The sequence below is a fragment of the Heliangelus exortis genome, chromosome 3 (genome assembly GCF_036169615.1).
Source record: "Heliangelus exortis chromosome 3, bHelExo1.hap1, whole genome shotgun sequence".
In the NCBI taxonomy this organism is placed as follows: domain Eukaryota; kingdom Metazoa; phylum Chordata; class Aves; order Apodiformes; family Trochilidae; genus Heliangelus; species Heliangelus exortis.
The window spans coordinates 33843092-33867742 of record NC_092424.1 but is presented as its reverse complement, the minus strand read 5'-3'; the positions used below and the strand labels follow the sequence as shown (position 1 = coordinate 33867742).

The 24651-nt window shown below is 49.8% G+C and overlaps 2 protein-coding genes across 5 annotated transcripts; one reads left to right on the top strand and one right to left on the bottom strand.

Moving 5' to 3' along the window:
- The first annotated feature begins 4315 nt into the window (after positions 1 to 4315).
- Positions 4316 to 7557, top strand: GINS1 (GINS complex subunit 1). 2 transcript variants are annotated; one of them, XM_071740053.1, is made up of 7 exons: positions 4316 to 4471; positions 4567 to 4631; positions 4706 to 4801; positions 5191 to 5281; positions 5751 to 5867; positions 6682 to 6756; positions 7016 to 7557. In XM_071740053.1, the coding sequence occupies exons 1-7, from the start codon at positions 4397 to 4399 to the stop codon at positions 7082 to 7084; spliced, it is 588 nt and encodes a 195-aa protein (XP_071596154.1). In that variant the 5' UTR covers positions 4316 to 4396; the 3' UTR covers positions 7085 to 7557. The 2 variants fall into 2 exon arrangements, with proteins under 2 accessions (XP_071596154.1, XP_071596155.1); XM_071740054.1 differs by having other exon boundaries at positions 4358 to 4423.
- Positions 6185 to 24088, bottom strand: LOC139794455 (ninein-like protein). Of its 3 annotated transcripts, none has more exons than XM_071740049.1 (16): positions 23921 to 24088; positions 23699 to 23836; positions 23278 to 23416; positions 22454 to 22564; positions 21741 to 21830; positions 19512 to 19608; positions 18872 to 19014; positions 17682 to 17818; positions 14162 to 14269; positions 13394 to 13463; positions 11939 to 12190; positions 10691 to 10903; positions 9789 to 9905; positions 9457 to 9694; positions 8825 to 9034; positions 6185 to 6735 (listed from the first exon to the last, which is right to left on the bottom strand). In XM_071740049.1, the coding sequence occupies exons 1-14, from the start codon at positions 23986 to 23988 to the stop codon at positions 9506 to 9508; spliced, it is 1872 nt and encodes a 623-aa protein (XP_071596150.1). In that variant the 5' UTR covers positions 23989 to 24088; the 3' UTR covers positions 6185 to 6735; positions 8825 to 9034; positions 9457 to 9505. The 3 variants fall into 3 exon arrangements, with proteins under 3 accessions (XP_071596150.1, XP_071596151.1, XP_071596153.1); XM_071740050.1 differs by having other exon boundaries at positions 18890 to 19014; XM_071740052.1 differs by having other exon boundaries at positions 23735 to 23836.
- Positions 24089 to 24651: the final 563 nt, after the last annotated feature.

Here is a 24651-nt window from a genome sequence, read left to right as displayed (position 1 = left end):
CCAGCACGGATGTCACGGAACTGCGCGCGGTTTGCTGCGGAGGGAGCCCCGTGCCAGTGAAATTTCTGTTCCTCTGCACAAGGAGCTCTCTGAATCTGGGGCTATGCCAGCTGCTGCATCACAGGGAAGTGCTAGCAAGGCAGGGAAGACAATTGTGAGAAGAATTGGGTTTCTGATCACTGTGCATTTTGTTAATTAGTGAATTCAAATAGTTTTATTTTTACCAGAAAAAAAAAACAAAAAACAAAAACAACCAGATAATCTTTATTCCAGTAAAGACAACTGTTGACTTGAGATATATATATATATATCTATATATATATTATTTGAATGGTTTATATCCTGTTGCGCTAACTACATAAAATGGAAACATGTTGCAAGTTGTGTCATTCGAATATACAAAATAAATTACTTTTCCCTGCATGCTGCCTGGGTATGTTGTGATTTGAATTATGAGTTATATTTGAATTGCCTTATTCAAGAGGTTGTATGTTACCTAACTGGGGAATGACCTGGCACTGTTCATCACATTACATGTGTACTTGGTGCTGTGTTATGTCAAATTCAGATGAGATGTCTGTCATCTATGTATTCTGTGGGAGACCTTTTATCTTGTTAAACTGTGATATGCAAACCTCTCATTGCCTGAAATAGTCAGAGTTGTATAAAACAGTGTCTTCAGCTGTTTTCCTAATTTTATCATATTTCCTAACACAAAATATAGATGTTTGTAAATTCTTCATTCATTTTGTCTATTTTTATGTATGAGGCTTTTTTTAATCTGGCAGAGGAGTAAGATAAGGCAGCTTCCCCTGAATTTTTCAATCAAGGCTCAGTTACATTTCTATCCCCCAGAAAGATGCAACAACCAATTTTCAGCAGCCACAATTGGAATTAGGGACGTATGTTTATTGCTATTATCTTTTCTGGCTCAGATGGGCCATTATCACTGCTGAACACAATTATTAATGGCAAGCCAGCATGATGCTTCTGTAGTAATAGCCCTTTGAGGACCGGGCACTCCACAGCAGCTTCCTCAGGCCCCACACCTCTCCTCTGTTATGGGTTGAGTGGGGAGGGAGAAGAAAACTGTCCCTGCCACAGCCAGACAGCCGAGGGGAGAGGTGCTGCTTACTTATCCTGACTCCAAGGCACTTTTTCTCCTTCCACAAGGCACCCCAAGACCATGCCATCTGCCCTCCTCCATGACACCTTGGTCATAAAACTGCACTTTGCCCATTCATTAACTCCATGGCTGCAGCCCCTCTCTGAAGACCTGAACTCAGCACTGGTGAGGCCACACCTCGAGTCCTGTGTCCAGTTCAGGGCCCCTCAGTTCAGGAAGGATATCGAGGTCCTGGAGCAGGTCCAAAGGAGGGCAACTGGGCTGGTGAAGGGACTCAAGCACAGATCCTATGAGGAGAGGCTGAGGGAACTGGGGCTGTTCAGCCTGGAGAAGAGGAGGCTCAGAGGAGACCTCATCACTCTCTACAACTCCCTGAAAGGAGGGTGTAGCCAGGGGGGGGTTGGTCTCTTTTCCCAGACGACTTTCAACAAGACAAAAGGGCATGGTCTTAAGTTGTGCCAGGAAAAGTTTAGGTTAGATATTAGAAAGAATTTCTTTACCGAGAGGGTGATCAGACATTGGAATGGGCTGCCCAGTGAAGTAATGGACTCTCCGTCCCTGGAGATATTTAAAAAGAGACTGGATGTGGCACTCAGTGCCATGGTCTAGCAACCGCAACGGTGGGTCAAGGGTTGGACTTGATGATCTCTGAGGTCCCTTCCAACCCAGCCAGTTCTATGATTCTATGATCCATTCCCTGGGCTGCCCAGGGAAGTGGTGGATTCTCCGTCCCTGGAGATATTCAAAAAGAGACTGGATGTGGCACTCAGTGCCATGGTCTGGTAACCGTGGCAGTAGTGCATCAAGGGTTGGACTTGATGTCCCTTCCAACACAGCTGATTCTATGATTCTATGATCCCATTATGATGCTGCCTTGTGCAAAATCCCTGCCAGCTGCTCCTACAGTGTCTGCTGAAGCCATGCATGGGGTCTCCTCCAGTTTTGGTTTCCAGCCATGGGATCATGTTACTCCACAGCTGGCTAACAGCAGTGTGCTCCAGCAATGTGCTCCCCAGCCAGGCAGCAGTACCCCTGGACACCTACAGGTCAGATCCTTTGGAAAAGATGCTGCGTTGTTGAAGTGGAAGAAGAAACCAAATCTGTTTTGGTCACAGCACAAGGACAAGAGTTGACTCAATACCCCCAGTAGCAGGGTTCAGCAGCTTTGCTGTGTAACCCTTTTTGTCCCACTCAGACACAACCACTGCATCTCTTGGCTGCAGCACCATGCAGCCAGACCCCCAGAAACCCATCTCTGGCTCTCATCTGACTCGAGTATTTCTGGGCATTTTCCTCTCACACCTAAAATGCCAAATAAAACAGCTATTAGGAGCATTAAAACACTCTTGCCTGAACTAGCCACGGCCCCTGTGGTCCTCAGTTACACAGATGCCACATCACCCTAAACACAAGCAGCATAAATGTTTCAGGCATACAAAGCCCTACAGAGGTGTCTCAACCATGGTGTAAAAGCCCCTCCCTGTGCTCTCCCCAGTCGTCCATTTTTTTACCATCACTGCATATATGAAATGCTGGTCATTTTTTATGTCTAGTAGCCATCGAAACACACAGTCAGGGAAGTAAATTCCTGGAGAAGGACAAGCCGTGGTCCTGGGTTATTAATTCCCTTTCCAGATCACTTTTTTGAGTGCTAAAAAATGTCCTATCCCATCCAGAAACACACTTTTTTTTTTTTTTTTTTTGTTCTTCCTTTAGTTTTAGCAAGCTTCAGGTCTGAAGGATGCTGCTGGCAAAAAGGAGATGCACTAGGAAGGGCTGGGGTAGTTCAGGGCTGTCAGAGACAGTTCTGTGCAGCACCCCAGAAAAGACCAAAAAGAGGAATGGTGGAACCAGTTTTGCTACAGGCACCTGCTTTAGGGGAGGGGGAAGCGGGGTTGGGGTTTTTTGAAGTACAGGGCAAAAAATGCTCACTTTTGCCTTATCCACTCAGGGGCTCTGTCACCCCAAAAGTGTCTGGTGTTGCCCCACATTCCCTGCTCTCATTACTGCTGCTGCTGCTGGAAGGCACTACCTGGAAGTCACAGGCTCAGTCCTATCTGCCAGGAGAGCAAGAGATCCCCGCAACTTTTGGTGGGCTCCTCTGAGCACCTGGACAACACTCACCCTGGTTCCCCTCATTTTAACCAGACGCATCCTTGGCTCTGGTGGCACAGCTCACATTTCATGAGGTCCTTCTGCAGAGGCTTGTACAGCCCCGAGTGTCCAAAATGAGATACGTGGGAATGCAAGAGGCAACTCTCGGGCACCGGGATGGGTACCGGGCTTCTCCGCAGCAGACCTGACCTAGCACAGGGGGCAGCCCTGCTCCAAGCCGAGCCCTCCAATTGCTGCTTCTGTCGCTGTTGAGCTAGATGGGTTACCTTGGGGTAAGAGGCCAAAGAAAAAAAGTCAGAAACAGGAAAAGTGAAATTTTAACATAAGCCCCCAGGTCAGAGGTGGTTGAGGAGTAGGGATGACTTGGGCTTGTCCTGTTCTGCTGCAAGGTTGGCACTTGCATCTCCCCAGTCCCATGTTCAGCCTGGAGAAGAGGAGGCTCAGGGGAGACCTCATCACTCTCTGCAACTCCCTGAAAGGAGGGTGTAGCCAGGTGGGGGTTGGTCTCTTTTCCCAGGCAACCCTCAGCAAGACAAGAGGGCACGGTCTCAAGTCGTGCCGGGGGAGGTTTAGGTTGGACGTTAGAAAGAATTTCTTTACAGAGAGGGTGATCAGGCATTGGAATGGGCTGCCCCGGGAAGTGGTGGATTCTCCGTCCCTGGAGATATTTAAAAAGAGACTGGATGTGGCACTCAGTGCCATGGTCTGGTAACTGCAGCGGTAGTGGATCAAGGGTTGGACTTGATGATCTCTGAGGTCCCTTCCAACCCAGCCGATCCTATGATTCTATGGGGATCTCCAGGCTGGGACGCAGGTCCCGGTGCTCGGCTGAGCGTCGCAGTGGTGGCAGCGCTGCCTGGGCCAGGCGCGCTCAAGGAGGTCCCATGACCGCTGGGTTCACCTGATGTCCCCCGCCGCCCGGTGCCCTGTGCCGGGGTCTTCTCTGGCTCTGCCACCCGACCTTCCTCTGCAGCCCCCGATTGGGGTTTCCCCTCGGTGGTGCCGGGACCTGGCGCAGCTCGGTGCGGGTAACGCTGGTGGGCGGGGCCGGTGGAGAGGGGGGAGGGGGCGGGGCGCTGTTCCCGCGCGTGCCGGGCCCCGCCCCCGCCGCCATTGGCTGCGGAGCCACCGGGTTTCCCGCGCGCGGGAGGCGGGATGGCGGGGGAGCGCGCGGTGGGGCTGGTGCGGGAACTGCACCGCGCGGCCGGCGGGCACCTCCCGCCCTTCCGTGTGAGCGGGACCGGGGGGAGAGGGGGCGGGCCGGGCCGGGCCGGGCCGGGCTCCGGTGGCGACCTGCTCACCCTAACTTCTGTCGGATGTTGTAGGCGGAGGAGCTGCGGCAGACGCTGGAGGAGATGCGGGAGCTGTACGAGCGGAACCAGGCAGACGTGTGAGTCCCGCAGAACCCGGGAGGTGCCCCCGCCGGCGTCCCGCCTCTCTGTAACGCGCCTGTTTCTCCTCCAGGTCCGAAGCGAAGTCGGGACGGACGGACCTGATTTTCCTAATCCGGTTTCGGCACTGCTGCCTGCTCCGAAACCAGCGCTGCCTCCTGGCCTACCTGTGAGTGCGGCCGGGGGAGGCGGGGTATCTGCCGCGGCCCCTCGGGGGCACGGGGTGACCACTTGGCCCCGCTGGCCCGGGAGCGCGGTCCCCAAAAAGACAGGGTCCCCATGCGCTGGGTGTTGCGAGGTGCGGGAGCAGGGCGGCTGCAGGGCTGTCTCTCTGTGTGTTCATTGATGGTACCACCCGAGGCCGGCACAAAGAGAAGGCTCCCCTCCTGCTCTTTAAAAGTTTTGCACGAGATAGGCCCCAAATCACATCCTTTAAAGGACGAGTGAGCCGAGTTTTCGCTCCCTGCTTTGAGGCAGACCGGGGCACCAGCGTTACCGGGGGAATATTGCCAGCACTTTTCTCAACAAAGAAAGTGCCCCGCGTTTCTTCCCCCACAGGTACGACCGGTTGCTGCGGATCCGAGCACTAAGGTGGGAGTATGGCAGCGTCCTACCAAACACCATCCAGTTTCACATGTCTGCTGAGGAAGTGAGTTGTCTGAAACTCTTGACCATTATTCCTCCTGATAGGTTATCAACTGAGTCAAAACAGGGTAGACTTCCTTCACTATAAACATGACACCTGATGTGCCTTTCCGCAAATACAGATTTTTTTTGTTCATCATCTGTGGGTACTGAGTGCACGTGATGCACAGAACTTTCAAGAATCAGGTGGTCTTCACCACATCAGACTTAAAGCCAGCAGACTTGGGTTTTCAGTGACATCTCTAGACCTATGTAGAGAGCTACTAACACTAGCAGCACATGTCCTACCCTGAATCCAGGCTGCTCTGCCTCTGGAGCAGTTTTTGCTTTTCGAAAAGCCTGTGTTCACCTTTGGCTGGCATGAACGTGCTAGGGAACAGAGGTCTGGCTGCACAAACTAGATGTCACTCATCCAGGACCTGTCAGCATTATCTGTTTGGCTTTGATTGAGGGATGGCTGTTCGTGTCCACAGGTAGAGTGGTTCAATCAGTACAAGAAGTCTTTGGCTACCTACATGCGGTCAGTAGGAGGAGAAGAGGGGCTGGACCTTACACAGGACATAAAACCTCCTAAAAGCCTGTACATCGAAGTAAGTGCAAGATTGGTGGTTTCTTTTTTATTTTTTATTTTTTTAGAGAATTTCAACCCACTCAAGTCAGAAGATCCAGATTTCTACATTCTGCTTGCCAGTGTTTGACTCCTGTTGAGGGCCTAAAGCATGTTGAGAGATGGTAATTCTAGTCTGCAGGGAATTCTGGACAGGGGGAGTAGTCTGAATCCCAGTGAGAAGTTTTTGCAGTGTTTTAGAGAAACTTAACCAACCCTCATATGCACTAGAAACTGTGTTCCCATGTTAAGGATTAACTAGTTTGTTGTTATTTTAAATGGACTCTTTAAATGGATAGATAAGACTATACAACATTATACACAATTGATACAACAAAAAGCATGTAAGAAATCAGTCAGTAGCTGAAGTTCTCAGTTCTGATGTTCTTTTTGAAAAAAACACATACTAGCAATCAACCTGTTCCTTAAGACAGTTTCACTGTTACCAAATTGGCATTTCCAAGTATGCATATGAGATGGTTCTCCTGGAAATGCTGCTCCCCAGACCCCATCTCTTGTGCTGCTCTTCCTCTAGTCTGCAGAGGGGTGGGCTGGGCTGCCTGCTGGTGCTTCTTGCTCCAAGCAGAGGCAGGAAGAGAACATCTCATAGAGTCCACAGACCATGGGATTGGTCCAGTTCTGCATCTCCAGGTTTGCTCTGTACTGAGGCTCCAGCAGGCATATGGAAATGTGTCCGTACTCACAGTTCTGGGGCACGTGTTGGAGGTCAGCAGTGATGTTAAGTGCCTTTTATGGGAGATCTGATGATCTGAGAGCTGTGTCTATGCTTTCTGCAGGTGCGGTGTTTAAAAGACTACGGAGAATTTGAGATTGATGATGGTACCACCATCCTGTTGAAGAAGAATAGCCAGGTACCTGTGACAAGAGTGTGTGGTCTGTTCTTTCCCTTTCACTCCCTGACACCCTCCTGCTTATCTAAGCTTCACAGCATGTCACAGTTCCTCCACACAGGGCTTCTATCTGTATGGCCCAGGACCGTGGTTCAGCTCTGCCTGATTTGTTAACGCAATGCAGTGGGCATAAAACACAGCAACCAGAGCTGGTTGTGTGCAGTGACAAAATCGAGGCTGTAGGGGTTTCAAGGAAAGTTTTGTCTGTGTTTCTGTGCAGCACTTTTTACCCCGCTGGAAATGTGAGCAATTAATCAGACAAGGAGTCCTGGAGCACATCCTCTCCTAAGTGTGCAGGACAAGAGGGACAAGCCTTGCCTGGTGGCCTGCTCGAAACTGGGACTTGAACCTCTGGTGTGAGTGCACAACTTGGACATCTCAACAATTTCTGCAGTGGGTACCCTGCCACTCCTCTTAATGACTTTTCATACCTGACATGAAGATAAGCCCTGATACAAAGTATGCAAACCACACTGGCCGGCTCTTCATGCCCAAAGGGTGCATGCTGGTAATGTAGCAATCCTGGGAATCCAGCATAGCAGAGGGGTGACATGGGGGGGTAGGCTAATGGGGGGGGGGGGAGCATGGGGAGGCTGGGGCGTGGGTTTTATCCAAGCCCTACAGCTACAAACAGGTTTTGTGAATGCATATTTGTTTGGAGCAGTTATTTGTTCACACTGCATGTAGGAGCAAGACCAACCGGTTGCGCTCCGGAAGCCAGGAGAGCTCCATGGTTCCAAAATAAAAGAACTGTTTCAGCCTTCAATTTAGTGTTTTTCAAGAGTTAAGATAATCCTGTGTTCATTAAAACACTCTGACCTGGCTCTCTGGCCCAACCCATCTTGACCCTGCAGAGTGATGCTCAACTGGTTATTTAGGTCTCAGTGGAGCTGCTACAAGTGCCAATGAGGTTGCACAAGTCTCTTTCAAAGGTTAGACATGAAGCCTTGCCTCCTGGCAGAGCCCTAGAAATGTTGTTTAAGATGCTAGTCAGTGAGCAATGTGGTCTGGGGCATAGGCATGGCCTCCCAGCATGCTTGGTCTGTGCCCATCCCTTTATGAAAAGTCTCCTTCCCCAGAGCACCAGTTTGGCAGGGCCAATGGACTATTTGGGGTGGAAAAGGCAGCAGCAGGTCTTAAAGACTCCAGTTAGCACAAAACAAGAGCAAGGCTGAAGAACTGCTCCTCTCATCTGGTTTTTCTAATGGAGCTGCTCGCTCTTCAGTAGTGGCTGAGGTATGGCACTTCCAAACACCAGACTAGAGGCTTGCCTAGCCCCCATCTCTGACAGGAGCCAAAAAGCAAATACTTGAGGAAGGATACAAGAACAGGAGAAATGCCTGGGGCATTACAGCATTGCTCTCTGAATCCCATCAAAGGAATCTCCCTGAGCTAGCCCAAACCTCTGTGAAGCTTTCTTCCTTGTAATAGCCCAGCTTACCTCATGGCCCTTCCAATCAGGGTTGCCCCCAAGGCAAAGAAACAGCTTCAGCTGTTATCCACTGGGACACAAAGAGCAGCCCAGACCAAGAAGTCCTCAGTCACAGCCTCCAGCCATGGGCTGGGGAACTCCTGCCCTGGCCAGCTGGGTACTTGAAGCCAGGGGCTGAGTTTTAGCTCATGGCCTATTTATCCCCTTTTTTTCTCTTGGAACCGACAACAGCTTGAGCTACTTCTAAGCACTCTTTGTCTGGTCTTTGTCCAGCCTCTGCTTTGCCACCTTGATCCAGTCAGACTTGTCTAGTCTTTCCTGGACAGTAGTCTCCATAGCCCCCAGAATCCTAGAAGTTGTTTTACAGATAGTGGCAACCACAGCCCCCAAGCAAACACCCTCTGCTTTCCACAGAGCAAGGCAGGGGCACCAGGACAACAATGCAAAGGGTAAACCCCTGGGCAGATGAATAAATTCAGTGTTTGTTGATGTGACTGCTTGGATTTGTGGCCTTTTAGACAACTTATTTTGGCAAGAGCAGTACTTGCTGCCAGTGTGAAGGCCAACAAGGAAGGCAAGATGATGCAATTCACTTACCATGCCTCTTTGTCTCCTTTGAAGAAGTGCACTGCTGAGTAGGGGTCACCAACCCTCCCCCAAGCTTTAGAGGCTCAAATTCAAAGAAGTATCTTCCCGTGGCCCCTCATTCCTGCTTACAGCAGAGGCACCAATCCAGCAACAGATTTGTCTGGATCCTAGGTTCAGGCTTCAGGAGGGTCATAGTCTCCTAGAGCCCAAGAGGAGGAGCTGTAGAGGGAATAAAAAGCAAGTTAGATGGGGCTATGGAAACACAAAGCAAACTGGAGATGGCAGAATGTGCTGTAATATTATAACATTTAATGCCACAGCTTTCTGGACACAGGAGCCTGCAAGCCCTCCTGCCCTGGCTTTCCATCTGTAACAGCATGGCCCCAACAGCAATCCTCTGCAGAGATGAAGCATCCACACCCTCACCCAGGGCACTGCCACAGTGCAGGGATGGCTGTTCTGAGACAGACCTGATTTAAAACAGCACACTCTGCCACTGTGAAAGGTACCAAAGCCGGTGCTTTCAGTAGGAACATTCAGCTACCACAGGACCAGCTTCACTAAAGGACTGGTTTCTCCAGCAAAATCCTGCCAAAACCAGGAGCTGACTTCCTAAACCAGCTGTACCTTCCCTTCCTTACCTGACAACCCCCAGCCAGAAGGTGCAAGGCAGTGGCAGCAGGTGCCCCATCACCCACTCAGAGACACTGGTGTGATTTTTCCAATTAGCTGCTTCAGAGCTGAGGCTTGCTCCTCCAACAGCTGGTTCTTCTCCTCAGTGCTCTTCTGCTTCAGCTCAGCTGCCTGCAGGGCCATTGCAAATCTCCTGTTCTCCTCACGGAGGTCTTCGATCAATAGTTTATTCCTGGAGAGCTGGGCCTACAGCAGGGTCAGGAGGCTTAAGGTTCAGCATCCCCACAGCAGTCCCAGCCAGGTAAGGACTCCCAGCACTTGCCACCTCTCTTGCACTCACCTGGGCATCTTTGAGCTGAGCTGCCCTCTCTGACAGTACAGCTTCCACACTCCTCAGATTGTGCTCCAGGCCCTCTGCCTGCTCTACAGCTGCCTGCAGCAGATGCTCATGTTCCTCCTGCATTGGGCAACAAAGCCTAATGTTGAGCTATCCCAACACTCACCTAGCCTCTGGCAATTATGGACCATGCATTTTCTCAGGCTCCCACTCATAGACTTGTAACAGTCCCTGAAGGAGAGCATGAGGGGATCAGTGGAGGTGGTGCAGGATGCCAAGAGCAGTGGCACAAGTGTCTAGAGCAGTACAACCTTCCCTAGGTCAGCACCAATTAACCAGTCTTTAGACAAGGCACAGGTTGCCCATCAGTGTTTTCTGGAAAAACAAGCCAATGGCCTCCCCTCTCTCAAAAGCCAAGGAAAAGGCAAAGTTTCTTTGGATGCAGTTTCTGTGTCTGCTCATTTTAATTCCTTAGGTTATCATTTGCTCCATCTTTTTCCAGATTATTTCAATTGAATGAGTGTCCTGAAACAAAGGAAAAATACAAAAACCCATCGTCTTGTTGCCCACCCAGCTCTGTGCAAGCTATATCTGCATTTAGAGAGCTCAAACATTTTTTACCTACCCTGAGCATACACAGTCTGCTCTTCCAGACACAAGGTATCTTGTCTGGGGTAGGTGGACTGAAGTGGGGAGGGCTCCTGTTTGAGTGTGCAGCAGTGACTGGGTTCAGGTGTAATGAAAGTTACAGCTGAATTTGAGGTTCAAGTGCATTTTCCACTTGGGCTCTTGATACACAGCATCTTTCACCCAAACCTCTGGTGGCTCTGCCCACAGCTGCCTCCCAGGTTGGCAGTGCTCCCTCTCAAGTACCCTTGACTGAGTTCCTGCAATTCCTTGCTTACCTGGGTCCTGAGCAGCTGCCTGCACATCTGCTCAGCCTGCCGGTGGATGTTTTCCTGGAGCTGCTGAGCCTTGCACTGTTCCTTTCTCAAGCTGGTTTGCACTTGCTCAAACTGTTTCTTTGGCACCATGCTGTTCATCTGGGCCTTGGCCTGCTGCAACTGCAGAGCATGCTGAGTCTGGGCCAGACTCAGGCTTGCCTTGGCTTCTAAGAGCTGTAATACAGAAAGGCTGATAGCTGGTTACATTTTTGTGCTAGCAGTGAGTGTGCTGCAGGTGCTGGGAGAGGTTAGGAAGCACCCTCAGCTTAGGCTCTCACACCAGCATGACCACAGCAGAGTAGCAGAACCATGGTTTTGGTGCTTGCTGGGCAGCCTAAAAAGCCAGGGATGGAGAGCAGTGAGAGCTGCAGGGAGGAGAAATAAGGACCCCTTGCTGAGAGATGCTCCACTTGCTGAGCAGGGAGGAGTAGGGGCTGCTGAATGGAGGATGCTCTGGGAGGGAGTCCCAGCACCAAGCACTGCAGTGACAGAAGGCAGAGGGGTCTGCTCACCTGTGTTTGTGCTTAGATACACCCACCTCAGGCAAGCTGGGCTTCAGGGCAGTAGCACATGTCCTCTGTTTCCTGCCACCAATGAAGGGCAAACCTGGTACTGGGAAGCAGGTCTGATCCACCTTTGCCCTAGGGCTACCTATGGATGACTAGCATGAACAAGCTGTACTCTGCAAAGCCAGTCCCTAAGCCTGTTCTCAGGGTAGAAGGCAAGAGAGGGATATTAATATATCTGGAGGTTTCTCACAATGTCTTTCTTCTGTCCTAGAGGTCCTTGTTCCACTGCTCTGATCACCTCATTTTCCTCCCTTCACCTATGGCCTACCTAGCTGGTCATCCCTGCCCAGTCCCTACCTGATCCTGCCACTCCTCTAGCTTCTCAGTCAGCTGAGCCATGAGGAAACAAAGCTCCTGTCATTCCTATGTGAGCCACCTCCACTCAGCCTCCATCTCCCCTGCCCAGCCTGCCCGCAGAGGACAAGGACAAAGGGGATATCTCAGGGGCAGCTGCAAGCAACCTGTCCCAAGCTGCACCAGAACTGGCTTCAGAAACACCTAAGTTGGAGGAGAGGAAAAGGACAGTCTCTTTCACCTGGGGAAAGTGTTTCACCTGGGGAAAGCTCTGGGCAGGGCAGCATCAACCTCACAGGGACCACTCAGCAGCTTGCCTCCCTACCACCACCTGGGTGACACCCACCTTGTCCTGTGAAGCCTTGAGTTGCTGTCGGAGCAGCTCTGCCTCCATCCAGCATGCTGCATGCTGCTGGTGGTGCTCCAGCCTTGTGGCTGTCTCTGTTCCTTGAAGCCTCTCAGCCTCCACAAGCCTTTGGCTGTGCAGCTGAGCAGTGCCAGAGCCAGCACTGTGGCTGGCCTTGTGCTCAGTGAGTTCACAGCCCAGCTGATGCACCTTCACATTCTGGTGGGAGACCTCCCCTTTGCTCTTCTCACTCTGGAAAAGGTTGAGAGAAAAAAAAAAAAACACCAAAAACATCATTCATGCACAGAGGCTTAGGGTGGGAAGAGAGGCAATAGAGACTTAACATGTCCCATGCCATCCCTGCTGGATTCCCACCCAGGAGCAGCACTGTGGCTGCAGAGCATCACAGGCACTCAGAAGTGCCCTCGTTTCTCAGCGTGACTGAATCCCAAGGGCCAGGTTCAAGCACAGCATTCCTGGGTAAGAAAACTCACACAGGTGATAGCCCTGGAGGAGCTGACTCGGATAAGGGGGACATACACACACACACACAACACAACTGTACAGATGTATAACAAAAAATACTGAAATTAGTAAGAACAGAGTATGAATAGAAACGTGTCTGTTTGCAAGGGTAATAGTACCAGATGACAGGGCAGAGTAAGGGCTACAAGGACAGCCTGACAGACACTAAAAGACACCATCCCCCAGATCTTGACCCTAGGATACCATCCCCTGCAGTCATGCTGAGCAAGGTGCAGTTCCTGGCCCCTGCTCTGACCAGGCCACAGCACAGATACTTCAGCAAAACATTTCAGCAAAAGCCTGCATCTAACAGCAGGCTGGCAACATGGTCCAAATCCCATTCTTCTCATAGCCTCCCAGAGAAATGGGCCACCAATATAGCTTTCCTCCAAAGGAGGAAAAGCGGATAATGGGCAGCAGGTGTGTGGCTGGAGGTTAATGGAAGCTAAAGCCAAGGGCCAGAAAAGGCCACCCTGCTGTGGCTGACAGCCCTGAAGAGTACAAAGGACATGTCCAAAACCAGATTGTGGTTTCCAGTCATAAGGAATCCCAGGAACAGGGTGAGGAGCTAACAGCCTGCAACCCATGTCCATGCTGCACACAAGCAATCCTGGCCAGGCCTTGTGTATGCACATGTCAAAGGGCTCATAAATATGTGGGTTTGAGACTGGAAGTGAGCAAAATCTCTGGGAGAAAGAGTGCAAGACAACCTCATCAGAGATTTTGTAGTAACACCTTCCCCTCTGTAAGACCTTCACTGGCCTTTGTCACACAAATTTTCCTGATTGTACAAGCTATAAGAGGAAGCTGGTTCTTCAAAGGTAGAAGGAGTTTGAATGTTTGAAACAAACATTCTCCTCTAAAAGCACATGCAGTTTTTGTCCTCCTGAATCCTTCAGCCAAGAGCCTGTCAGTTAGTAGGCTTCTTACCAATATTTTTAACTCTGTTGTTTCAGCCACCTCCTCCAGCTCCTCTGTGTCCAGCTCACTCACATGACTCCTGTCAGGGAGAGGGATATGATCAGCTTCAGGCCAAAGAGCAGCAAACCATAGTCCCCCGGAAAAGCACCATCTTTCAGGGGGGCACACATCTGGTTTTGGCCTGCAATATAAATCAAAGCCAGGCCAGAATGCATACAGTCCTGAACTGATGATTCAGAAATGGGTCAGGTGTCTCCACCCAAACAGGTGACTCAGCCCAGGACAGACAGCTGGGGACATCCAAAGTCCTGCAGCATTAGCAGAGGCCTAAAAATCAGGGGATGAAAACCAGTGGGAGAACCAGCTTAGCAGACTCTTAGGACCATCTGCACCAGAAACCTGTCTCTCCTTAGATTTTTGGTTCAGTGGATGAACCCAGTACCTATCTCAAGCTTCCTAAGGCAACAGCAGGCCACTGGCCAGAAGTTTTGTGTAGCAAGGAAGCCCATCCTTTCCTCCCTCACCATAGCCACCCTTACAGCTTTCTCCAGAGCTCCATTCCTGTGCTCTGGAATGCTCAAGCCTATTATGGCTGGCCAACTGTCCCAGCTGCTTTTGCATGGAAGAGTGTGAGAGTGCTGGCTTGTTCAGAAATAAGAAAACAAAAGGCAGGTTGAGCCAGCTGAAATCTGGTAAATGCCCCTGGGTGGCTGTTCCCTTTAAAAGCATTACCCATCCATCCATTTGCCAGCCTTCCACAGCTGGCTCCCCCCTTACTCTTCGTGTTGGCTGCCCTTCTCCTTTGCCAGCTTCAGCTCTTGCTGGAGTCTCTCCAGTTGACTTTTCAGAAAGCTGTTCTCCTTCAGCAGCGAGCACAGCTCTCCCCTGCAGGGGGAGACAACAGACTGAGAAAACCACGCAGAACTCGCAGTTTGCTCTTGTCATCCTACGCTGTTCTCCCTGCTCTATTCCCAGTTGGTTTGTAAAGGCAACAGGAACTAAATAAATCTGAGAAACAAAGATCCAGTAACTCACAAAACATGTCAGGACAATCAAAAGACATTGTCAGAGAAGGAGCAAATCTTCAAGAGAAGGGAAATAAAGGAGAATAAGGACAAGGAGCATCAGACCCTGAATTTGGGTGGTTTCCAGCTGGCTGGAATTATTTTGCAGGCCTGTCAAAGAATGGAAAAAAGGCCATTTGGCTCATCAAGGCACAATTAGATTTCATTACAGGATAACCAGGTGGTGAGCTCAACCCCCCCAACTGCAATACAGTTGGGGAGAAGCTAGCTTGCCTATGAGGCCTCTGCTTTTACAGTAATGGACACAACAGCTATGTCCCCAAATCTAAGGCAGCCTCTCTGCTTCATTCTTCTTCCACTCCCAATGGTACTCCCACGAACACTGGCATTTGTGAAATGAAGCTCAGTCCTGTGTTAAACACAGCCCCATCCAATAACTGCTGCTAAAGCTCAGGTTGGCACAGGACCCAATCAGGGGAGAGTGCAGAACTGCCCACCCTGGCAGGGAGGACAGCACTGCAATTTGTGGCACTGCATGTGGGAAGTGGAAGAGCAGAGTGGGGAAGCTCTTCTTTCTCTTCTCCAAGCAAGCAAACAAGCAAGAGGACTAGAGCATGGGCTGTGTGATGTTCACTCCCTCTGCTTGGTAGAACACTCCTCACAGGAGCTGCTTTCTGAGTCAGTTTTACATCAGGATTCACAATTTGTGCTTCCTGTGGTATCTCCGAGACCCACACAGAGCTGTAGAAAGCAGAGGAGACAAGAGCACATCCCAGCTCCCTGACCATGCTCCAAATATTAGTAAGAGACATGCAGGGAACAAGAAGACAGGGCACAGCTGCTGTTAGAGTGTCTTAGACCATCATGTTGTGCAGCAGGTCTCAATTAGTTCTGCAAACTGCCTTTGCACTCAAACCTGCCACTCACTTAAGCTCTGGGTTAATTTATGTCCTGGTTGCCAGTGCACGACATCTTTGAGTTACATCAGATCATTTCACTCTGTTCCTTTCCCTCTGCAGCTCCTTTTTGACAGCCTGAATGTCATGTTTCCTTGCATGCTGCTGTGCCACTCTGTATCCCTGGGCTTTTTTTTATCTCTTCCTGCCCTTCAGATCAAGTTTGTCTATGTCTTGACTGCTGCCGCGTGAAGGCAAACCATTTAACTCTCTGCCTCCTACCCAAGCACATCCCCTGTCTATCAAGATGTCATATCTCTTCAACAAATGCCTTCAGCTTTGGCTCCAACTTCCAGGTTGAGCAGGCTATTTGCTGCAACAGGTATCTGCACTGTCTGCACATAACTCTTCACTTCTTCTCTGTTCCTTCTCTGTTCCTCCTGTGCTGTGGTTGCAACAGGAGATTTTGGTCTCCCTGCTCATTTGAGTCTCAGGAAGACTTGTTCCCTTTCCCTCATATGGCAACTCTTCAGATACTTTGTCCCTTCCAACACCAAGGCCCTCAGCCCCACCATCTGCACATTATTCCAAGTTCATCTTGGTGCTTTTTTTTCCTTTTCTTCTCAACAGCCAGCATCTCACACATCTCAGCACTGGTGAGGCCACACCTCGAGTACTGTGTCCAGTTCTAGGCCCCTCAGTTCAGGAAGGATATCGAGGTCCTGGAGCAGGTCCAAAGGAGGGCAACCAGGCTGGTGAAGGGACTCCAGCACAGATCCTATGAGGAGAGGTTGAGGGAGCTGGGGCTGTTCAGCCTGGAGAAGAGGAGGCTCAGAGGAGACCTCATCACTCTCTACAACTCCCTGAAAGGAGGGTGTAGCCAGGGGGGGGTTGGTCTCTTTTCCCAGATGACTTTCAACAAGACAAGAGGGCACGGTCTCAAGTTGTGCTGGGGGAGGTTTAGGTTGGACATTAGAAAGAATTTCTTTACTGAGAGGGTGATCAAGCATTGGAATGGGCTGCCCAGGGAAGTGGTGGATTCTCCATCCCTGGAAATATTTAAAAAGAGACTGGATGTGGCACTCAGTGCCATGGTCTGGTAACTGCAGCGGGAGTGGATCAAGGGTTGGACTTGATGATCTCTGAGGTCCCTTCCAACCCAGCCAATTCTATGATTCTATGGGGATCTTGACCTATTCCTCATTAACCTTCTCTTCCAACTTTAGCTGTCACTGCATCCACACAGAGATCATGTGCCCTTCTGTCCACTTCCACTGCTGCATCTCCTAGGCACACAGCACTTGAAGGTCTCCTCTTGGGGTCTTTCTCATTAGGAGTCACCTCCTCTCACACCAATGTTGCTGCAACACAGCATTACAGCTGTCCTCATGCTGACACTCCCTGACAGCTCTGGATTATGCTCGATTTCTGTATCTCCCCTAAAGATAAATATCACTTTGCTAACCTGGATTTGAAAACACAGTTTGAAAAGCTCATTCAGCCTCAGAACGTACTTCTGCTGGAGAGGCAATGCAAAATTTTCTTTAGGTTGAAAACCCAAGGCAATTACTTAAATATTACAGAAAGTTCCTGCAGCATCTCACACTTCTCAGAGGCACAACCATCACGTGATTTCCACCTGAAACTCTGAAATCATGAGCAGAAACTGAAAAACTCTGTACGCTACACTACAGCCAGTCCTGGCACCATTCACCAGATATGGTAGTAACACAACTCGAATGTCTTGTGTTCCTGCTATTTGGGTTTGTTCCCCTGGTCTGCCACAGAAACACAAAATTTTTTTTCAGCCATTTTTTTCTGCTTTTTGGACAGCAGATTGTGATGATCTAGCAAGCAGAGGCAGGTTTGCTGAAGGACCAAAACACCAACGAAAGCCCTCTTATTTCTCCCTCTTTTGTTTTGAGATACAATCTTTGCTGGGCACTGCCTCTGACACAAGCCTATAGAACATGCAGGAAAACTCAGGAGTTGAAATAAAAGCACTCATGTAAAGGAAGTGCAGATGTCTCACTTCAAACAGCTGCAGTCCTGCAATACTGCCCAGATTTTCTCACAATTTAAAAGTAGCTCTCCCTCCCATGAGAGATCAGCCCAGCCTACTCTGGTTCAAGCAGGGAATGCACCCTAAGTCTCTCACTTAGCCCCAGTAAGAGAACAGTGCCAGACCTCAGACTCAATTTGTCCCTGTGCTGTGTCCTCTGCTCTTCTGCCTCCTGGTCCAGCTGCTGCCCTGGATGGTAAATATTTTTGGGGTGCTGTTGCCCTGCTCTAGCCTGCTCCATCTCAAATCTCCCCTCCAGCTCCAGGCTCCACACACATTTTTGCTCTTTCATGCTACCAATTATAGCCCAGTACTTTGCAGCTGTTTCTTCCAGGTCTCTTTTCTGGTCTTCCATTTTGCACATCTCAGCCTTGAAGCTTTCCTCACTGTCCTTCCTCTCTCTCTCAAAGTTTTCCCTCATTAACTTGATTTCCTCCTCGTAATAGTTGATCTGTGGGGAAGAGACAAGATTTGGATATTAGCAGCTGAGAGCTACCATCTTCTCCAATAGTTTTGACTCATCATCTATTGGTCTCTTTCAACAGGGGAACACTCTTCAGGCACTTCTGGTCCCTACTGAACTTAGTACAACAATCAGTCTCATGCAGTAACCTTTAATAATCAGGCATTGGTGGGCCCCAGCTTTTCCCAGCAAGCAGTACAGCTCTCCCCTTTCTCCTTGTTTGCAAGGGACCCCAAGGAGAAGAAAGGAGAGGCCAGGGCATCATCCACCACTGCTCCTCATAGCCTTCCTCCACCATGTAGAGTGGTCCCTTGTCCAAGATGAGGTGGTGAGTAGCTGCTGTTCCCCATGGCTCCCTGGTAAACACTATTTACTCAAGGATTTGATGAGCACAAAGGCAAGACAGTGAAGCAGGCAGATCTGCAAGCTTCTCCATGCTCCTTGAACTGTTTGTCACCTTCATGTAAGTTTAGGATTTACTCTTGCAGCACTGGAAAGAAAGCATCCCCGACCTCACAGTTCAGTAGCAAACAGAGGGATGAGGGTGGAAACTGAGGCCTCTGACTGCTGCTTAAAGTGAGAGATGGATTCACTCTGTCACCTTAGGGCAAGCATGTTAAAAGTATGCTGCCAGCCCAGGAAGACAGGGCTCTGATACCCCTCCATGTCCCCCTCAGGAGACACCTGTCTGCTTCTCCTCTTGGACATGTCACCAGTTTTACTGTGACAGCAAAACTGAGTAGAGTTAATCTCTGGTTCTCCGTAAGAACTGAGACACACATAAGCATTTTGCAAGGTGACAGAGATTTCCATAAAGCTTTTGCCAGCCAGTGAGGGCTCCAAAGACTCCTACCAGCTAGGATGGGCTGGGGAAGGACATGCACCAACTCCAGCAGACACACCGTGTTCTTCTCTGCTCCCCACCCTGCACCCCAGCCCAGCAATCCTCCTGGAGCAGATGCACCATCAACCATGCTGCACCAGGGTGCTTAACAAGCAGTTATACCAAGAGGCCAGGACATCTCCCCCCACATCCCTCACCTTGGTTTCCAGCTGTACCTTCAGGTCCTGCAGCTGCTCTTGGAGCTGCTCTGCTGAGAGTGACATCACTGGGCATGAAGAATTAGGAGCTGGAGGGCTGGGAGAGTGGCACACTGGCAGAGAGGAGCCTTGTGAGGACAAGCCTACAAGACAAGACAGGCCTGGCTGAACTGATCAGGGTGGCTGCAGCTTCATGGAGTCAATTTCATACACTACTGAAAGATGGAGATCCCCCAGCTATCTGGCAACCACTCCCAGGGCTGCAACACCTCTCTGGGCCAGATGATTTTTCCTAATGATCAACCATAATCTCACAATCCACACTTTGAAGCTACTTCCTCTTTACTATATTGTGTTTCCTCAACATTCTCAAAAGGGAAAATCTGCCTGTTCACTCCCAGATGCATAGCCCACAGGTTACCATCACCTGCTCTTGACTTGGAAGAGCCTCCTTCCATCCATCTCCCACCTCCACACCATTCATCTCCCCCTTCTTCCCTCCCATGGCTGCCCCGTGCCAGAACTGGCAGCAGCATCTCAAGCATGACAAGCTGCCCCACAATCCCACAGAAACTGATCTGGAGGGAACTTTGCTCTTTCTAAGGAGATGGGAGAGACAACGAACCCCACCACATTTTACCTCCTGCTGGCAGCTCTCTCTCAGCCTTGTTCTCCTGTAGCTGGAGACAAAGCCTCTCCAGCTCCCTCTGCAGCATTCCATTCTGGTCCCACAGCACCTGAAGCAGAGACTGCTCATAATGCAGCTACAAAGACCCACAAGGCTGTGGGGGGCCAAGAGTCCCCAGCCCCCAGCAGCCATGGGTACTCAGGGCCTCTTGCAGCATGAAGAGCAGAGCTTTTCCCCCACCAGCACAGTCAGAGAACAAGGCAGGGAAATTTTTTTTTTCTTCCATCCCAAACAGGCAGAGATGAGAGATTTTGGAAGAGCCAGGGAAGAAATACAAGCCCATATTACTGCAACTGCTAATACAAAACCCATCATTAGGCACTGTAAAACATGAAGAGCCACAAGCAACTGCCCCTGCATGCAAAAGCACACAATACCAAGGGCTTTTGCAAACACCTTGGAGGGATGGACCTCCTGAGACCCCCTCCTGATCTAACCAAAACGACTGCTAGTGACCAACAGACAAGAAACACCATGATCTCACTATGATCCCTCACACAGCCCAGAGGGTTGTGTTTATCTTCAAGACACTCCTATGGGCTCCTGGGCTAGCCAGCCACACAGACAAAGCAACAGCAGGAGTTAAGGTGAAGCAAGTCCCCCAGGGCTCTGGAAGGGAATATTTCTAGGTTGTGGAAGGAAAACAAGGCAAGAAGGTGCTGCTCATATGGGAAGCAGAGCACAAGGCAGGTTCTGCTGTCTGCTTAGCACAGAGACACCCACAGAGTCCAGCACTAGAGTTTATCCCATCTCAGGGCCAACATTAGCCTGCAGCAAGGAGTCCCATAGCTGAACACCATACTCTGAGCTACTTCCATGTAGGTGTCTGGAGCTGGACTGTTCTTGTTTCAGTTCACACCTTCCAACCAGTAATGGGATCAACAGCACAGGAAGCATCCTGTCTTCCTCTGGGCTGTCCACTTTGAGTAGACATCAAAATACATCCCATATGCTGTCAGCCAGGAAACTGACAGGGCTGTAAGAGATTATGAATCGAGATACTTCCAAAGATAACAATTAATAAATATTATTGAGCAGATCTTGACAAATGAAAAAACTCAGTTTGTTCAATCTCAATTCTAAATAGGAAAGCAGAGGAGGAGAGGGGCTGACAGTGTGCTGCAAGGGTAAAGGATAAAACCAAGTTGGTGCCTTCATAGGGGCAGGTGAAGCCCGAAGGCTGAACCTCTCCATCCATCAGCATTCTCATGGAGAACTCTGGGGCAGCACAACAGGAGGAAAAATAGCAGCACTGTGCATCTTCAAGCCTTTGGTGCCACCTGGAGCAATCTGTGCTGGATAGCACTCCAACATGTTTGCCTTGAACTACAGCTTCTAGACTGTAGTGCAGCTGTCTGCTGCACCCAAGAAACAGGTTGGCTGAAAGTGTGGATTTCAGTCCCTGCTGGAGGATTTTGAATGTCACCATCTCAGCTCAGTGGTACTCCCCAGCCACACGTAGCACTTGAAAACAAATGGGCAAAGCAATAAGCAGAGGACTCAAGAGCCAAGGCATAGAGCACCCAGCAACTCACAACATGCAGGATATGCAAGTCATTTAAAAAGGAGAGAAGAGAAATGGAGCTCGTGCTCACATCCCAGAGAGCCCAAAGCTCTGGGCAGAAGCAGAGCACCCTGTGGGAGGTTCAACACACACACCAATGCCTGGACCACACACACACACACCAGGTACCTGGACAGGCTCACCTTGACTCTCTAGCAGAGTCCAGCAGCAACAAGTTTGGGAGGCATTGTTTAAGTGGGGCAAGAACGAGGAAGGGAAAACAAGAGATAGAAGAATCAACAAGCTTTCCAAAAAACAGGACTCTCTTTGCTTTTGAGAAGGAGCTCAAGCTACATGGTTCCCAAACAAAAGGCCCGTGGCTACAAGGTGGCAGGAAGGGAGGAATTTATGACCCACCCCTACTCCTCCTTGGCAGTATCCCAGCAAGGAAACCAACCCATGGAGGGCTGCAGGAGCAAGGAGACAGCCTGCTTTATTAGAGGCACAGTTGTGCCCTGCCTCCTGCCAAAGGACTCTGAACAAGGCAAGAGACATCTCCCCTCTGCACTCTGATCAGGGCTGCCTCCTTTCTCTCCTCCAGGCCAAAGTGCCCAACAGATGGGATGATGAGAGCTGTATTTTCACAACAGTATTTCTGGACAACAGCCCACCCATACCTGGCACTGCCGCTCATACTCCAGGACAATTTCTGCAAAGCACTCGCTGTGGTTTAGGAGCTCTGGGCTGTTGGGCTCCACCTGGTCCAGCTGCACAAGCACAGAGAAACATTTCTCATCGAGGAAATTACCACCTCTCCAAATGGAGAGGCAAAAGGCCTACTAAATCATCACTCATGGTGCTACACCCACAGATTCAATGGAAGGGTTCCTACAGATACCTGTGGGACGGGTCAGATGCAGAAAGAGGAGGAAAAACATTTTTCTTCATGGGTGAGAGACACAAAACTACAGACAGGCTAGCTTTCCCAGACTAGTTAAGAAGATCAGACTCATGCCTTGCCCGAGATCCCTTTTACCAGGTGCCTTGTTGGAGTGGAAGACACTAAAGCTAACACTTTGCTTCAATACTTGTGAAAAAACAACATTTTTCTTTTCTGGAAATGAAACTCAAAGTTCTCACTTGCAGACAGAAGATCTGTATTTTCTACAATTACAAACTTTCCTCATAATTTTTATTTTTGTTTTTTTCAAACTTTGAAAGGCTTAAATTAAAAGCCAATATTTTTTTCTTTCCAGGTTATCATTAATTTTCAAGGGAGCTCAAAGAGGAAGAGATCATACCAACCGACCCAAAGTATGCAAGATTTCATAGAGAAATTGTTAGTTCCTGAAAAGTTCCTATTTAACTGCAAAAGAGAAAGAAAGGCTACCTTGTCTTTCACAACACAGCTGAGTTCTTTCTGCAGATCCAAGACCATCTTCTCAGAGGCTGCCAGTTTGTCAGCCATCTCCGTGACCTTGTTTTGCAGCTGAGTGTTCTCCTGCAGACAAAAGGGAGAAGACTCTCTTGATATTGTGAGCCCTTCCATCACAGGACTTGTTCACTGTCCTTGAGGAGGAAGCTGTAAAACTGGCACATCAGAATGCCAAACATAGCACAGCTCACAGGAGACCCTCCTTTGGGCAGCATGCTGCTGATACATGCTGCACAGGATGGGTTTTGGCTCATCTCTCCAAAGGACAGATGTAGAAGTGGATTTTGCAGAGTAAGAGCTAGGAAGCCCCACAGGCTCATCTCTATCCCTGCACCACAAAACTATGGCTTCCCTCACAGCCATTGAAGGCAGCAAGACCTGAGCTATCACCCCCTGTACTTCTACACTGAACAGCACCAAGAACAGCCCACACACAAGTCCAGACACCATCGTCTATGCTTTTGGCATGGTCCCTGGCACAATTTTAACTTCAGCCACCACAGGTTTAGGTCTAACCAAGGTCCAAACCATTCCCAACAGACAAGATGGGGCTTAATAATGTCATGGCAAGGGAACAAGCTCTGTATTTAATTCAGTAGCATGGATGTGGTTGATTTTTCTATACAAATGGATGATTTTTCATCTATATGGATGACTTTTCTACACAACACTCCTGTCTTATCCAGCAAGAGACACACAAACCATCCATCTTTGTCACAACCTCTAATTTGCCTTCTCTGAGGAAGTGAAGATGTTTCACCCAGGGTGGTTTTACCAACCTTCATTGTGTGGTTCAGTCTCTCCTGCAGGCTGGCCTCTTTGCCCTGGAGGAGCCGTGTATCAGCTTCCAGCTTCATTTGGTGATTGACTGCTTGCCGTAAAAGCAGCTCTTTTGCCTCTATTTCTGCATGAACATTCCTGGGGAAAAAAAGCAATATGGTTGGGACACCCTGAGCATGTTCTCAGATGGCCATGACATCCTGACATCCCCTCTCATCATGCCCAAAGCAGGAGATGAGAGTCTGGTCAGAGGGATGCTGGGACAGTAGTGTGTGAGGGGGTCTTCAGGGACCTCTCTGCCACTGACGCAATGGCAAAAAAAAATGGAGATTCATCAAGGGAGACTGGGACAGGAGAGAGAGGCTATGGGTACCCCCAGAAAAAACATTTTCCCTTCCCCACCAAAGGAACCTCTCCTACTTGAGCTCAGTCTGGGTGTGCTCAAGAGCGATGTACTGCTCATCCAACTCCCTGCCGAGCTGCAGGCAGCGGCTCTCCACTTTCTCCAAGTCCAGCCTCGCCTTGTCCCTCTCCCTGGCAATCTGCATCACCTGGATCCTGCAGGAATGGTGAGCAGCGAGCTGAGAAACGCCTCACGCACCCCCACAGAAGGGGTCTCCCCACGAGAAGCAGCACCCTTACCTAAGGCACTGCAATTTGTATCTGTAGGAGGTGAGAGCTGTGTGCTGAAGCCCACGCCTGGGGACCATTTGTGTGCTGTCCAAAGCTTCAGACAGCTCTTCCAGGCTCACCTGCTCCTCTGTGATGCTACTCAGCCTCTGCAAGGACAACACAGACTGAAATAACTTTCTCCCTCTTCTAAGAGTGCCAACAAGACTTCCATTCTTACACCATCTGAACACCCTGCAGTCTTTCAGAGATCTGCCCCCATCTCACTGGCTTAGATTCCATCCACCCCAGAATTCCACCAGCCCTAGAGTGGCCACCCCACCATGAACCTGACTGCAAGTGCTCCCTCCAGCCTGGACAGTTGCTTGCTGCTCACTTCACCTACCAATACCAGACAAGGCAGCACCAGAGACCTTGAGGACCTCCTCTAAATTCTTCAAGGACTCAGATGGTAATCGAAAGTTCAGGTTTGGCAAATCCAGTGCTGTTGCTAATGTTGGAGAAGAGATGTGGGCTCAAGCAGGTTGGCTGGAATGATGGACTTCCCTGATGCTTCTCCTGATGCTGAGGAAAAAGCAGCAGAGGTAAGTCAAGGGGGCAAAACTGGCAGAGAAAACTGACATTTTTTTTTTATACTGGAAGGAAACCCCAGGGACCCCATCAAATATTGGAGAACATTCTAAAAACAACCCCAAGATGCAAGAATGGAGATTTCCTGAGCTACCCTTGAGGCAGTCACAAGC